Here is a 14,255-nt window from a genome sequence, read left to right on the forward strand (position 1 = left end):
CCGAGGCTTCTTCCCGGTGGATCCTGATGGTCGGCCCAAGGCTTCTTCCCGATGGATCCTGATGGTCGGCCCAAAGCTTCTTCCCGGTGGATCCTGATGGTCGGCCCAAGGCTTCTTCCCGATAGATCCTGATGGTCGGCCCAAGGCTTCTTCCCGGTGGGGCCTGATGGCTGGCCCAGCCCGTTCTGGCGCAGGCGAGTGTTTATAGTGGCGCTATCTTGCATTGGCTCATGCCGCCCTCCCGGAGCTCATCTTTCATCCTAGAATCTAGAGTCCGGGTTGATTTTTTTTTATATAAGCCACTCGGCGGCGGCTGAAAAATCCCAGCTTGGTGGCACCGGGCGGGGATTGAACTCGCGTCGTTTTGAGCGTGACGCCGTCACGCTATCCCTTCACCTACCGCCTCCCCTATCTTGCCTGGCCCATGCTGCCCCCTGGTGAAGTTAATGTTGGGTAATCTTCAGACACTCAGCGATGGTAGAAAACTGAGCATACATCGGTGGGGCTGGAACCTAGGTCCGAGGGATGACCACGCCCGCACTCTGACCACTTGGCCACCGCCTCAACTACTATTACTACTACTTCTGCTGCTTTAAGAATTGATATTACTGCTAATGCTATGATCCCAGAACCCAACTCTCTCTCTCTCTCTCTCTCTCTCTCTCTCTCTCTCTCTCTCTCTCTCTCTCTCTCTCTCTCTCTCTCTCTCTCTCGTCGGAATTACCAGAACACAAAAAAACAAACAAAAGACAAACTTATGGACAATACACTTGAGAGTCTTCAGGAGGAGAAGTAGGAGGAGGAGGAGGAGGAGGAGGAGGAGGAGGAAGATGATGATGATGAAGGACGGAAAGAGGAGTTGGAAAAGGAAGTAAAAATTAGAGGGGGAGGAGGAAGAAGAGGAGGAGGAGGAAGAGGAGAAGGAGGAGGATGAGGACGACGAAGAAGAGGAGAGAGAGAAGAATAGGAAGACCTCAAAAGAGTAAAATACGAACGAAAGGAATATTATAGAAAGAGGAAAAGGAAGACAAGGAGGTGGAGGAGGAGGAGGAATAAGAGGAAGAGAAGAAGCAAGAGGAGGAGGAGGAGATAAATAGAATGAAAAAGGAGGAGGAAGAGAAGGAGGGAGAAGAAGGAAACGAATAGAAGGAAGTGGAGGAAGGAGGAGGAGGAGGAGGAGGAGGAGGAGGAGGAGGAGGAGGAGGAGGAGGAGGAAGACAAGTAGGAGGAGGAAGAAGAGGAAGAAGATAAAAAAGAAGAAAAAAAGAAAACATCAAGACCATAAAACAAGAACGAAGATTTCGAGAAAGAGACAAATGGAGGCGACAATAAAAGAGGAGGAGGAGGAGGACACAAATGACACAAAGGAAGAACAAACAACAGCAGACCTGCTGGTCCTTACGAAGCTGTTTGTGACCAGCTACACTAACTGTTTAATCAAAGGTGGAAGATGAAGCATAGCTAATGCGAAGGCTCCTCCCCACCCCCATACCTCCAGCCAAAGCTGGCAGGAAAGGAAAAATAACCATGCAGCACGGAAAAAACTGCATGGAAATTATGTAAGAAAGAGGAAAGAACTACCATTACTGCTACCACTAACCGGGCGATAAAAGCGGACAAGGACACCAGTATTCGAAAGAACTTAACCTTATTACGACAATGAGTAATATCTTAGTTGCTGGTTGGATTCAAAACACTTGTCTAATCTATTCTTGAAGGCCGTAACTGTTGTGCTATCAACGACATCACAAGGTAGAGAGTTCCAAACATTGACAACTCGATTGAGGAAGAAGTGTTTAGCTTCGAGCGACGAGAATCTTTTACCACTTATCTTCAAATTGTGATTTCTTCTTGTTCTATTTGATCTATCAATTGTAAAGTAATCTCCGCATTAATATCACTGAATCCCTTAAACATTTTAAACACTTCTATTAGATCGCCTCGCATTCTTCGTTTTGACAGGCTGAATAAATTTATTTATTTAAGCCTCTGTTCATATAAATTTCTCAACCTTGGAATCATCTTTGTTACTCTTCGTTGAACCCGTTCCAACTTTTCTATGTCTTTTCTGTAGTAGGGAGACGAAAACTGTACACAGTACTCTAGACGGGGTCGAACCAACGAATTATACAGTGTTAATATTACTTTTTCGGATTTATTATTAAAGACTCGTCCGATGAAGCCAACCAATTTGTTTGCAGTTTTAACTACTTCTGAACAATGCTGACCGGGCTTTAAATCGCTTTATATAGTGATTCCAAGATCCTTTTCTTTACTTACTGCAGAAAGTTGTTGGCCATTCATTACGTACCGAACGCGATTGTTATTTTTTCCGATGTGCAACACTTTACTTTTGTCAACGTTAAATTTCATTTGCCATTGATTGGCCCAACGTGCAAGTCGATCTAGATCTGATTGTAAAGCTTCTTCGTCGAGTGTCGCATTTACTTTACTAGCAATTTTTGTGTCATCAGCAAATTTTCATACTTTGCAAGTGAGCCCATCATCGATATCATTAACATAAATTAAGAAGAGCATGGGGCCAAGCACTGATCCTTGAGGTACGCCGCTTCTGACATCGAGCCAGTTAGATGTAACACCGTTTAGAACTACTCTCTGTTTCCGCTCAGAGAGCCAGTCCACAAGCCAATTGTGAATGTTACCCGAGATACCTTGCGCCACTAGTTTGCTGAGCAATCGTTGGTGGGGGACCTTATCAAATGCCTTTTGAAAATCCAGATATATGATATCTACTGATCTGCTTTCATCGAACACCTCAAAAATATAATAGAAAAAATCAAGTAAATTAGTTAAACTCGAACGTTTACTACGGAAGCCATGTTGCGAATTATTTATTATATTATTTTCTTCGAAGAATTTCACCATATTGTCGCGAATGATAATCTCCATTAACTTACAAACAATCGATGTCAGGCTAATTGGTCGATAGTTTCCTGGATGAGACTTGTCCCCCTTTTTGAAAATTGGTGTGACATTTGCAAGTTTCCAATCCGACGAAACTTTTCCAGCTGTTAAAGATTTATTGAATATGATGGAGAGCGGTTTACAAATTTGATGCTTGATTTCTTTTAAGACCGTAGGGTAATTTTGTCTGGACCAGGAGCTTTGCTTACTTTAATCTTTTCAATTGTGCGTAAAATGTCACTTTCTACGATGAGCACGCCACTTAACACCTTTTCGGTCCTTCTAACCCCCGGCGGTTGAGGTGATAAACAATCTTCGTCGGTAAATACGGATGCGAAAAAGTTATTTAGGATTCTAGCCATTTCATTTTCATCGTTCGTGTGGTTACCATTATCATTAGCAAGCGGTCCGATACCACAGGTGAGTGACTTTTTATTATTCACATAGCTAAAAAATTCTTGAGGCTAAGATTTACTCGTCTCCGCTATATCTTCTTCAAGATTTTTCTTGCTTCGTTTTATTAATTTCTTGGTTTCGCGGCGAATTCTGTCCAACTCTAGTTTGTCAGCCTCACTCTGAGTTGATATGTATTTACTGTATACGCGTTTTTTTAAGAGATAGGCTATTTTGAATTTCGTTATTCCACCGTTCGGGTTTCTTCTTAAAGCTGAACGTCTGTTACGATAGGGTACGCATATACTTATGGCATTGTTCAATATTGTGGTGAAGGCCCCCCAAGATTTATCAATATCTGTTTCCGTCGTGATTTGAGTCCAGTCAGAATTATTTAGAATTGATCGGAGTCTTACGAAATTCGCTCTCTGATAATCAGGCACCTTTTCTTTACTAGGAGTTACTTTACTTTCTATCATATTGATGCTGAATGTGATTGTTCGGTGATCGCTAGAACTAAAAATTGGACCAACATTTACTTCGTTAACTAGATCAGCTGTCGTTGAAAAGATAAGGTCAAGTATATTATTTGTTGATGTAAATCCCTTTCTAGTAAATTTGTGTACAGGTCGAGCCCTGTATGACAGTTCAACGGCTCACCCCATCTTTTCACTGGCAAGTTAAAGTCCCCAACAATTACTGCCTCGCAACTGCTACTTGTTTCTAATAATAACTCACTTAATGCGTGGTCAATATCAAGAGTCTGCCTTGGCGGTCTGTAGATAAGTCCAATTACTATTTTACGAGATTTATTTTTAATTTCAATGAAGACCGTGTCTACGTTGGTTATAATATCTGTTTTCACGGATACTGAATGGAGAGAGTTGTGGATATAAAAGATAACGCCTCCACCCTGTCTGTTCTCTCTTTCATGACTAAAGATGGTATAACCCGGTAATCTATATTCCGCAATGAAATCTCTATTTGAAGTGTCTATACAAGATTCTGTGACTCCGATGATATGATTATGATTTTTAGCTGCGAGGACTTCTAAGTCTTTAAATTTGTTACGTAGGCTGCGAGCGTTTACATAGCAAGCTTTAATGTGATTCGAGTCAGGGGTTTCGCGGGCTGAGTGCTCCCTTACGGTGGAGCTCCTGGTGTTCTCGCCTCCGCGTTTTTTGGCTTTCGAAGAGCCACTTGGTCACAGAGCAGCCTCCCGAAACGGGCTGCTCCAACAGGGTTTAAGTGAATGCCATCAGGAAGGAACAAGTCTGAATCGTGGTAAAAATTGTTCCACAAGTTAGCGAACTGGACGTTTTCTTGTGAGCAAAGGGACTGAAGTCTGTTGTTTGTGCTGAAGGCCTTACTGTAAAAGCTAGATTCAGCACCGACCTTCGGAAGGATTCCTGAGATTATGATGTTACTGGCATCCGTTTTACGTCTATACTGCTTGATCATGCGGCGGTATTTCTCAAGCAGTTCCTCAGAACGGGTTGTCTTTACGTCATTTGTCCCCGCGTGAATGACAAAGAGGGTGTTTCGGTCGTCATTTCTCGTGACATCATCGCACGCTGCGGTGATGTCGTCCAGTCTGGCACCTAGATAGTAGTAACGTTGTCAGCGGCCGTTTGATGAACGACCACAGAACTCATCCAGCTGGCCACGCACCATGGAGTCCCCAACTAGGCGAGTCTCAAACTCATCCTCCATGGTGTCAGCCAGCACCTGGAACCTATTGAAGGTAGTGGGGGTCAATAAATCCTTGGTTGCCTGCTTTGGTTTGGCTCCATTCCTTACAGGTTGGAACCCGACATCCTGTGAAGCAGGAAGAGAACATAAGAACATAAGAACATAAGAACGCAGGAGTCTGCAAGAGGCCGGTAGGCCTGTACGAGGCAGCTCCTTTGACCCTAAGCTCCCGTGTATCTAACCCCACCTAATATCGCTGTCCATGAATTTATCTAGTCTATTTTTGAATGTGACAATTGTATTGGCACTCACCACATGACTGCTAAGCCTATTCCACTCATCCACCACCCTGTTAGTAAACCAATTTTTGCCTATGTCCCTGTTGAATCTGAATTTATCCAGTTTAAACCCGTTACTTCGTGTCCTACCCGGTTCTCTTACCAACAAAACCTTATGAATGTCTCCCTTATTAAAGCCCTTCATCCATTTATAAACCTCGATCATGTCTCCACGCACCCTTCGCCTTTCTAGAGAATGCAAGTTTAACTGTTTGAGTCTTTCCTCGTATGGCAAGTTTCTCAGCCCCTAAATCATCTTACTCATCCTCCTCTGCACCGATTCTAACATTTTGATATCCATTCTATAGTAGGGTGACCAGAACTGAACCGCATAGTCAAGATGAGGTCTAACTAATGCTAAATATAGTTTGAGGAAGACTTCGGGGCTTCTGTTGCTCACGCTCCTTGAAATAAATCCCAGTACCCTATTAGCTCGATTTCTAGCTTGAATGCATTGTGCCCTTGGACGGAGATCAGAGCTCACTAAGACCCCTAAATCCCTCTCGCACCCAGACCTACATATGAGAGTGTCATTTAAGCAATAGTTATGTGAGGGGTTGTTCCTACCTACACTCAGAATACTGCACTTCCCTACATTGAACTCCATCTGCCATTTATCCGCCCAGTCATATAATCTGTTGAGTTCACCTTGGAGAATACTAGCGTCCTGATCCGACTCAATTACTCTACCGATCTTGGTATCATCTGCAAATTTACTAACATCACTGCTAATTCCTGTGTCTAAGTCATTGATATAAATAATAAACAAAAGTGGACCTAATACCGAACCTTGTGGGACCCCACTCGTAACACATCCCCAGTCAGATATTTTACCATTGATTTGCACTCTTTGCTTCCTATTGCTAAGCCACGCCTTGACCCAGTTCAAAACTTTACTCTCTACTCCGTGAGCCTGTAATTTAAGCAACAGTCGTTGGTGAGGAACTTTGTCAAACGCTTTACTAAAATCAAGATAGATTACATCATAATTTTCATCTCTGTCAACCGCCTCAAATACTTTATTGTAGAAGGACAAGAGATTGGTGAGGCATGACCTACCTTTTGTGAACCCATGCTGCGAGTCGTGAATTAAGCTATGTTTCTCTAAATGCTCCCGAATGTTCCTGGCTATTATGGACTCCAGCATCTTCCCTATAACCGATGTTAAGCTAATTGGGCGATAGTTTGAAGCAACTGACCTGTCCCCCTTTTTAAAAATCGGCGTCACATTAGCTACTTTCCATAGGCTCGGCACATAGCCAGTATTTACCTACATCTTAAAGATGTCGGTTAGTGGGTCACTGATTACATCACCTAACTCCTTTAATACCCTCGGAAATATCCCGTCAGGACCTGGCGACTTGTTCTTCTTAAGCTTATCTATCTCATCCTGAACTACTTGCCTGGTAATGATTATATCCCTCAATTTATCGCCATCCCCGCCCTCGTACACCTGAACTCTTTCCGGTATAGTCGTTCGATCCTCCTGTGTGAATACTGAAAGGAAGTAGTCTTTCAACAATGTGCTCATATTTTCGAAATTTTCTACTAGCTCCCCTGTGTTTGATTTCAGCGGTCCAATTTTCTCCCGTGTTTTTGTTCTATACATCTGAAAGAAGCCCTTAGGATTACTTTTCGCCTCATTTGCTACTTTGATTTCATAGTTCTTTTTTGCTATCCTGGTGTTTTTCTTAACTAATCTAGATAGTTCGACGTACCGGCTCCTGAGATGTGTTTCCCCGTTCTTTATTTTCTGATAAATTCCCTTCTTTAACCCAATCTCGTGTTTTAGTCCACGAGTCATCCACTTAGGATCATTGTTTTCTTTTCTAAGTGTTCGCTGTGGTATATGCTGTTCTTGCCGCTCTACTATTACTCTAACTAAATTATTGTAAGACATTTCTACCAGGATTTCCTGGCTCTCCAATCCGCAGTTCTGGCCCTCAAAGAAGCGTTAAGTGGGGCAGGCTGGACGTTGTCCTGTGAGGTAGGCTGGGAGTTAACCTGTGAAGCAGGCTAGGGGTAAGCCTGTGAGGCAGGCTGGGGGTCAGCCTGTGAGGCAGACTGGCGGTTGTCCTGTGAGGCAGGCTGGGGGTTAGCCTGTGAGGCAGGCTGGGGGGTAGCCCGTGAGGCAGGCTGGGGGTTAGCCTGTGAGGCAGGCTGGGGGTTAGCCTGTGAGGCAGGCTGGAGGTTAGCCAGTGAGGCAAGCTGGGAGTCAACCTGTGAGACAGGTAACACGTCCTCCCGTGAAGCAGGAGATCCGTCTGGAGAGGGCACAGTCTCGGCGGAGGGCCTCTCCACCATCAATGGTGGATTCACTGCCACATTGCTTGCAACAAATTATTGAAGGGCTTCGAATTTATTTTCAAGAGCATTATGTTTGACTTTCCATTCAGTCACAGCCTTCTGAAGTTGTAATCTTTGAACGCAGAGGCGGCAAGTTCTACTCAGCTGGAAGTACTGAGTCCAGGACAGGCGTCACACTCAAGGTTAGAAGGCATTGCTAGAAATTTAAGCGAGTTAACAGTTTGGGCAAATATTAAAAGCGCTTTCGAAATAACTTAAATTCTGACCATAAATTGAATTGGATAAAAAGTGTGCATGGAAATTAGATATTGCTGTGTTCGATGCCTCCAACACTGGGAGTTCGCTCCCACAGGGTCTTGAAAACGCCTCAAAGACCAATCGCTTGTCCTGAGCCTCGGTCACGAAAGAGAATTTCACAACCCGGCGCTTTTCAGCTATTGTCCTCGAAGTTTTGTCCCATAGAACGGGGCCGGAGTAGTCACACAGAGCAGAGCTGGCAAGGAAGGAGAGGAACCAGCAATTCGTTCCCACTTTCCGAAACGTCTAACCCAACTCTGCGGCCCTTTCGAGGCCTGGCCAGTGGCACCTGTCACCAGGTGTTCTCCACCAACTCTAGAGAGTATCAGACGCCCTTCCTGAGAGACCAAAAAGCTGAAATATTCATTGAGTATAAGAAAAACCCTCAGAAACTCCACCTAGAAGCCGGGAGGTACAACCTCAAATGGCCGCGGAAGACATCTCTTTCAGGAGAAAACAAGAACCATCTGTTATGCAGAATAGGGATGGGAGTACCGTCGATAGAGGGGAGGGACGGGGAGCTCACACCGACAACTGGTTCCCAGGGAGGCTTTTTAGTGTAGAGGTCGCCACACTCCTCTACACCGCAGGCCTAAATAACTAGGCACGGTCCAGCTGACTAGGACCCTGGAACTCCAGCTATTGTCTCATAAAGAGATCCTCTGCCTGCAGTCCAATCCACCACTGCTGCTGCCCAGAGGCTTCACCGTGACCCTGGCACGGGAGACAAATCAGGTATTACACCTTGTCCAAGGGTGACCTGAGACTATACAAGGCAGGGACGTCTAGTTCCCTGAGGTGAAAACACTTCACCCGTATACCCAGCTGAGGAGGAGGAGGAGGAGGAGGAGGAGGAAGGGAAGAGCGAAGAGGCTTTAGACAGAAAGAGGTTGATGAGGTTGGATATTAAAGCTGAGGAGGAAGAAGAAAAAAAAGCAGAAGTAGAAGAAGAAGAAGAAGAAGAAGAAGATGATGATGAAGAAGAGGAAGAAGAAAAAGAAGAAGAATAAGAAGATCCAGAAATGAAGAGTTGGGATGGAGCGCTTCGTGACGTCTCAAAAGTGTCGACACAGCTGAGAAATTCCTGGCAGGGGAGTGATTGACAGTCTGGTCAGGGAAGGGAGTTGGCGGGGTCGGAAGGGAAAGGATGGGAAAGGAAGGGAAGCTGAAGGAAGGGAAGAGACGAAGTTGGGAGTGGCCAAGGGAACTATTGCTTAAATGACGCTCTCATAAGCAGGTCTGGGTGCGAGAGAGATTTAGGGGTCTTAGTGAGCTCTGATCTCCGTCCAAGGGCACAATGTATTCAAGCTAGAAATCGAGCAAATAGGGTACTGGGATTTATCTCAAGGAGCGTAAGCAACAGAAGCGCCGAAGTCTTCCTCAAACTATATTTAGCATTAGTTAGACCTCATCTTGACTATGCGGTTCAGTTATGGTCACCTTACTATAGAATAGATATCAAAATGTTAGAATCAGTGCAGAGGAGGATGACTAAGATGATTCAGGGGTTGAGAAACTTGCCATGGGGTTCTTGAAAGGTCTGGACTTCCGAAAATCCCGTAAATTCTGTGGTCATATGCAGGAGAGAGACAGAAGGGGAAGGAATTATTGGAGAAGAGAACAGATCCCAGGAGACGGGACACAACCCCCGATTAATACCTGGTACCCATTCACTGCTGGGTGGACAGGGGCGTAGGGTATCGAAAAAGCAGCCCAAATTTTTCCCATCCGCCCGGGCTCTCTCGGTTGTGAGCCGAGTGTGTTAACCACTGCACCACAAAGCCCCAAGATGCAGGGAATGGCCGAGGCAGAAGCAGGGAGTTAAGTACGAAAGAGAGACTGGAAGGGATGCGTTGAAGTGAATATTGGTAGAAAAATCTGTTGCTAGTACCAGGAAACTAATCTGTTGGGAATACCTTGGAGGAAACTTGAAGGGAAGAGGAGAAGCTGAAGACTACGTGAAGAAAAAGAAGAGTATAAGAGAAGTTAAGGATCAGAAGAAAACTTGAAGAAAACTTGAAGACTTGAAGGAAACTTGAATCAAAGAAAAGAACTTGAAAGAAGAAATCCTGAGGAACTTGAAAAAAAAATGAAGATAAGTAGAAGAAAAGGCGAAGAAAACTAAAGAAAAAGAAAAAAAGAAGGACTTGAAGAATATAATAATAATAATAATAATAATAATAATAATAATAATAATAATAATAATAATAATAATAATAATAATAATAATAATAATAATAATAATAATAATAATAATAACAATCTGGTCAATTTTCTACCTTTGATGACAGCTTAATCATAATATCCCGACACACCCACCCACCCACACACACACACACACACACACACACACAAAAGTATCTTCACAGCTTCGTTTCCAGGGAGCGCGGTCGCCTGTCTCACGCCCCGCCGCTCCCAAACTCGTCAGTAACTCTCGGAAAGTCACGCAAAAGGGCTCAATAGTTCCACAGGTCACGGGGCTGTGTCGGGGAGGTAAAGTAAGGGGGTGTGGAGTCGGTCGGGGTCGGAATTTTTGTCTTAGTCGGAGTCGGAAATTTTGTTAGTCGGAGTCGGATCCTTTGTCTTAGTCGCAGTCGGAATTTTTGTCTTCGTCGCAGTCGTAATTTTTGTCTTCGTCGGAGTCGGAATTTTTGTCTTCGTCGGAGTCGGAATTTTTGTCTTAGTCGGAGTCGGAATTTTTGTCTTAGTCGGAGTCGGAATTTTTGTCTTAATCGGAGTCGGAGCTTTTGTCTTAGTCGGAGTCGGAATTTTTGTCTTCGTCGGAGTCGGAATTTTTGTCTTAGTCGGAGTCGGAATTTTTGTCTTCGTCGGAGTCGGAATTTTTGTCTTAGTCGGGGTCGGAATTTTTGTCTTAGTCGGAGTCGGAATTTTTGTCTTAGTCGGAGTCGGAGTTTTTGTCTTAGTCGGAGTCGGAATTTTTGTCTTAATCGGAATCGGAGTTTTTGTCTTAGTCGGAGTCGGAATTTTTGTCTTAATCGGAGTCGGAATTTTTGTCTTAATCGGAGTCGGAATTTTTGTCTTAATCGGAGTCGGAGTTTTTGTCTTAGTCGGAGTCGGAATTTTTGTCTTAATCGGAGTCGGAGTTTTTGTCTTAGTCGGAGTCGGAATTTTTGTCTTAATCGGAGTCGGAATTTTTGTCTTAATCGGAGTCGGAGTTTTTGTCTTAGGCGGAGTCGGAATTTTTGTCTTAGTCGGAGTCGGAATTTTTGTCTTAATCGGAGTCGGAGTTTTTGTCTTAGTCGGAGTCGGAATTTTTGTCTTAGTCGGAGTCGGAATTTTTGTCTTAATCGGAGTCGGAGTTTTTGTTTATCGAATCCACATAAGTGTTGCCAAAGTATCGTACTCTGAGCATTGTATTGACAATTATCAGCCCTAAGACTCGTATACGATAACTAATAATGATAGGAAATTAAAGTTATCGTTGAAACTGTTAAATATTGGTTGTTTTCTATCTTTTTTGAAATAATTATCGTTAAAACTGTTAAATATTGGGTTTTCTTTCTTTTTTGCAATAGTTATTATTGAAACTGTTAAATATTGGTGGTTTCCTTTCTTTTTGAAATAGTTATCGGTCAGAAACTGATGCAATGCTATGAGTACGATAATATGGCAACGCTGCGGGCCCCCCTACTATCCCCCCCTGCTCACTTATCCTAAGACTCTCGTACACGATAACTAGTAACTATAGGAAATTAAGGTTAACGTTGAAACTGTTAAATATCGATGGTTTTCTTTCTTTTTTGCAATAGTTATCGTTGAAACTGTTAAATATTGGTGGTTTTCTTTCTCTTTTGCAATAGTTATCGTTGAAACTGTTATATATTGGTGGTTTTCTTTCTTTTTTGCAATAGTTATCGTTGAAACTGTTAAATATAGGTGGTTTTCTTTCTTTTTTTGTAATAGTTATCGAACGGAAAGTGCTGCAATGCGATAAGTACGATAATTTGAGAACACTGCGGGCCCCCCTTCCACCCTCCCCTGCTCACCTATCCTAAGACTCTCGTATACGATAACTAGTAATGATAGGAAATTAAAGTTATCGTTGAAACTGTTAAATATAGATGGTTTTCTTTCTTTTTTTTGCAATAGTTATCGTTGAAACTGTTAAATATCGATGGTTTTCTTTCTTTTTTTTGCAATAGTTATCGTTGAAACTGTTAAATATCGATGGTTTTCTTTCTTTTTTGCAATAGTTATCGTTGAAACTGTTAAATATTGGTGTTTTTCTTTCTCTTTTGCAATAGTTATCGTTGAAACTGTTAAATATTGGTGGTTTTCTTTCTTTTTTGCAATAGTTATCGTTGAAACTGATACATATTGGTGGTTTTCTTTCTTTTTTGCAATAGTTATCATTGAAACGGTTAAATATTGGTGGTTTTCTTTCTCTTTTGCAATAGTTATCGTTGAAACTGTTAAATATTGGTGGTTTTCTTTCTTTTTTGCATGCGTACGATAATCTGGCAAAGCTGCAGGCCCCGATAACATCACCCCCCTGCTCACCTATCCTGAAGTCCGCCCTGCAGGTGTAGTTCGCCTGGTCCTCGCCGCGCACCGGGTTGATGTGCAGGGCGGGCAGCTGGCCAGGACGGAACGAGGCGCGGCCATCCAACTGGCGGCTCCGCAGAGTGTGACGCTGCTCAGGGCCCGCCAGAATACCCGGCCGGTTGTCATAGCTGGGGAGGGAGAGGAAAGAGTGGTAAAGCCTAGGTCTATATATACAGCAAGTCAAGTCATATACAGGTTTGTGGGAGGAGACGGCCGAGGCGTGGTTTATGCGTGACGTCACTGCTTGGAGCCAAGCTAGAGAATGTAGAAACAGGGAAATATAGAAAACGAGGAAAGGCGGACTAATTTAAATCAATCACTTCAACATGCCCTCCCTCACACCCCACACCGCCGTTTGTAGGTATTGGAATTATAGTCACGCAATAGCACAATAAAAAGGCATATTTTTTCGTCAGTGGCTTGCCTGAACGCGCTGTGAAAGAAGGCGAGAATGCACATCCAGAGTGCACACACGGCCCCAACTTTAGTCACCCCTGAACTGGCGTTTTTTTTGTTTTGTTGTTGTTGTTTTTTAGCTCCAAGTGACATCATCCCGCTGCTCCGCCCCAAAACCGCCCCCTGCGCGTACCGGTCGCAGTTTTGAGGCAGAGTGACTTGACTTGGTATATACAGACTTAGGGTAAAGCTACACCCTACGAGTAGTGGGTAAACTATATATGTTCCCAACCATCAGGCGCCGTATTTGGACTTTTTTTTTTCTTTTCACGTCTGAACCTATAGCGCCGATAGGCTTGCTTGAGGGGGCTGGATGGTAGTCGGCCCCAGCCCGTCATGGCGCAGGCAAGTGTTTATAGTGGCGCCATCTTCTCTTGGGTCAAGCTGCCCCCGGAACTCTTTCTTGATTCACTTGGGCGGTTTCCTCTAGAGTCCGGGTTGATGGGTGGTCTTCAGGACAGCATGTGAGTAGTTTGAAGCCACTCGGAGGTGACTGAAAAATCCGAGGTGGTAGCTTGGGGATTCGAACCCGCGTCGTTCATCACGCGGTGAATATGGGCCCAGCACGCTACCACTCAGCCACCGCCAACTAAACATTTTGTCGCTTAAGTTCGCCTATTTGACAAGGCTTTCCTAGGACTTTTGGGCACTTCCAGGGGTATTTTTTTTTACCCTGGTGGTAGTTTGACCCTTCTTCTGTACCATGAACATAATGAAACACTCATTAGAACTCAATTGCCTCCCTCTTTGACCTTTATAAATAGTTGATGTTAGAAGCGAGAGTGTCTTATAATACCAACCTATATTTTTTCCCCACCATCAGGCGCCGTGTTTGGACATTTGGCTTCAGGAAAGGTACGTCGTGGGGTCGCGTGTATGGCCAATAACGCCTATTTGAAGTATGCAGTATGTATGGAGTATGCATCTCACGTCTGGGGGGGCTCCACTCACACAGCTCTCTTGGACAGAGTGGAGTCTAAGGCTGGTATTTTCAGACGCTCCCGCCTCTCACATCAGCTATTTCCAAAGACCGAAAAGGATATTAATAGCGTTGTGATTAATGCTATTTCCACGTTCATGTTACAGAAGCTTTGTCACACTACCACCCAAACTACCCGTGAAAGCGTTGTCAAAGTTGTGTTCATGGGCCTTGAAAGGTTTAAAAATATGGCCCTAAGGCTCTTCGTCTCATCAGCTTTCCTCCTCTTACTGATAGTTTTCTACCTCTTAAATTTCGCCGCCATGTTGCCTCTCTTTCAATCTTCTATCGATATTTTCACG

At 43.9% G+C, this 14,255-nt stretch overlaps 1 protein-coding gene across 1 annotated transcript in view; it reads right to left on the reverse strand.

Moving 5' to 3' along the window:
• Nucleotides 1-14,255, reverse strand: part of LOC126991365 (nephrin-like) — a 175,526-nt gene that overhangs the window by 138,354 nt on the left and 22,917 nt on the right. The window contains exon 3 of the mRNA XM_050850124.1: nt 12,474-12,646. Within this exon, the coding sequence (XP_050706081.1) occupies nt 12,474-12,646 (173 nt within the window). The remainder of the gene's footprint in view (nt 1-12,473; nt 12,647-14,255) is intronic.

This window comes from Eriocheir sinensis, unplaced genomic scaffold, assembly GCF_024679095.1.
Source record: "Eriocheir sinensis breed Jianghai 21 unplaced genomic scaffold, ASM2467909v1 Scaffold265, whole genome shotgun sequence".
Lineage (NCBI taxonomy): Eukaryota > Metazoa > Arthropoda > Malacostraca > Decapoda > Varunidae > Eriocheir > Eriocheir sinensis.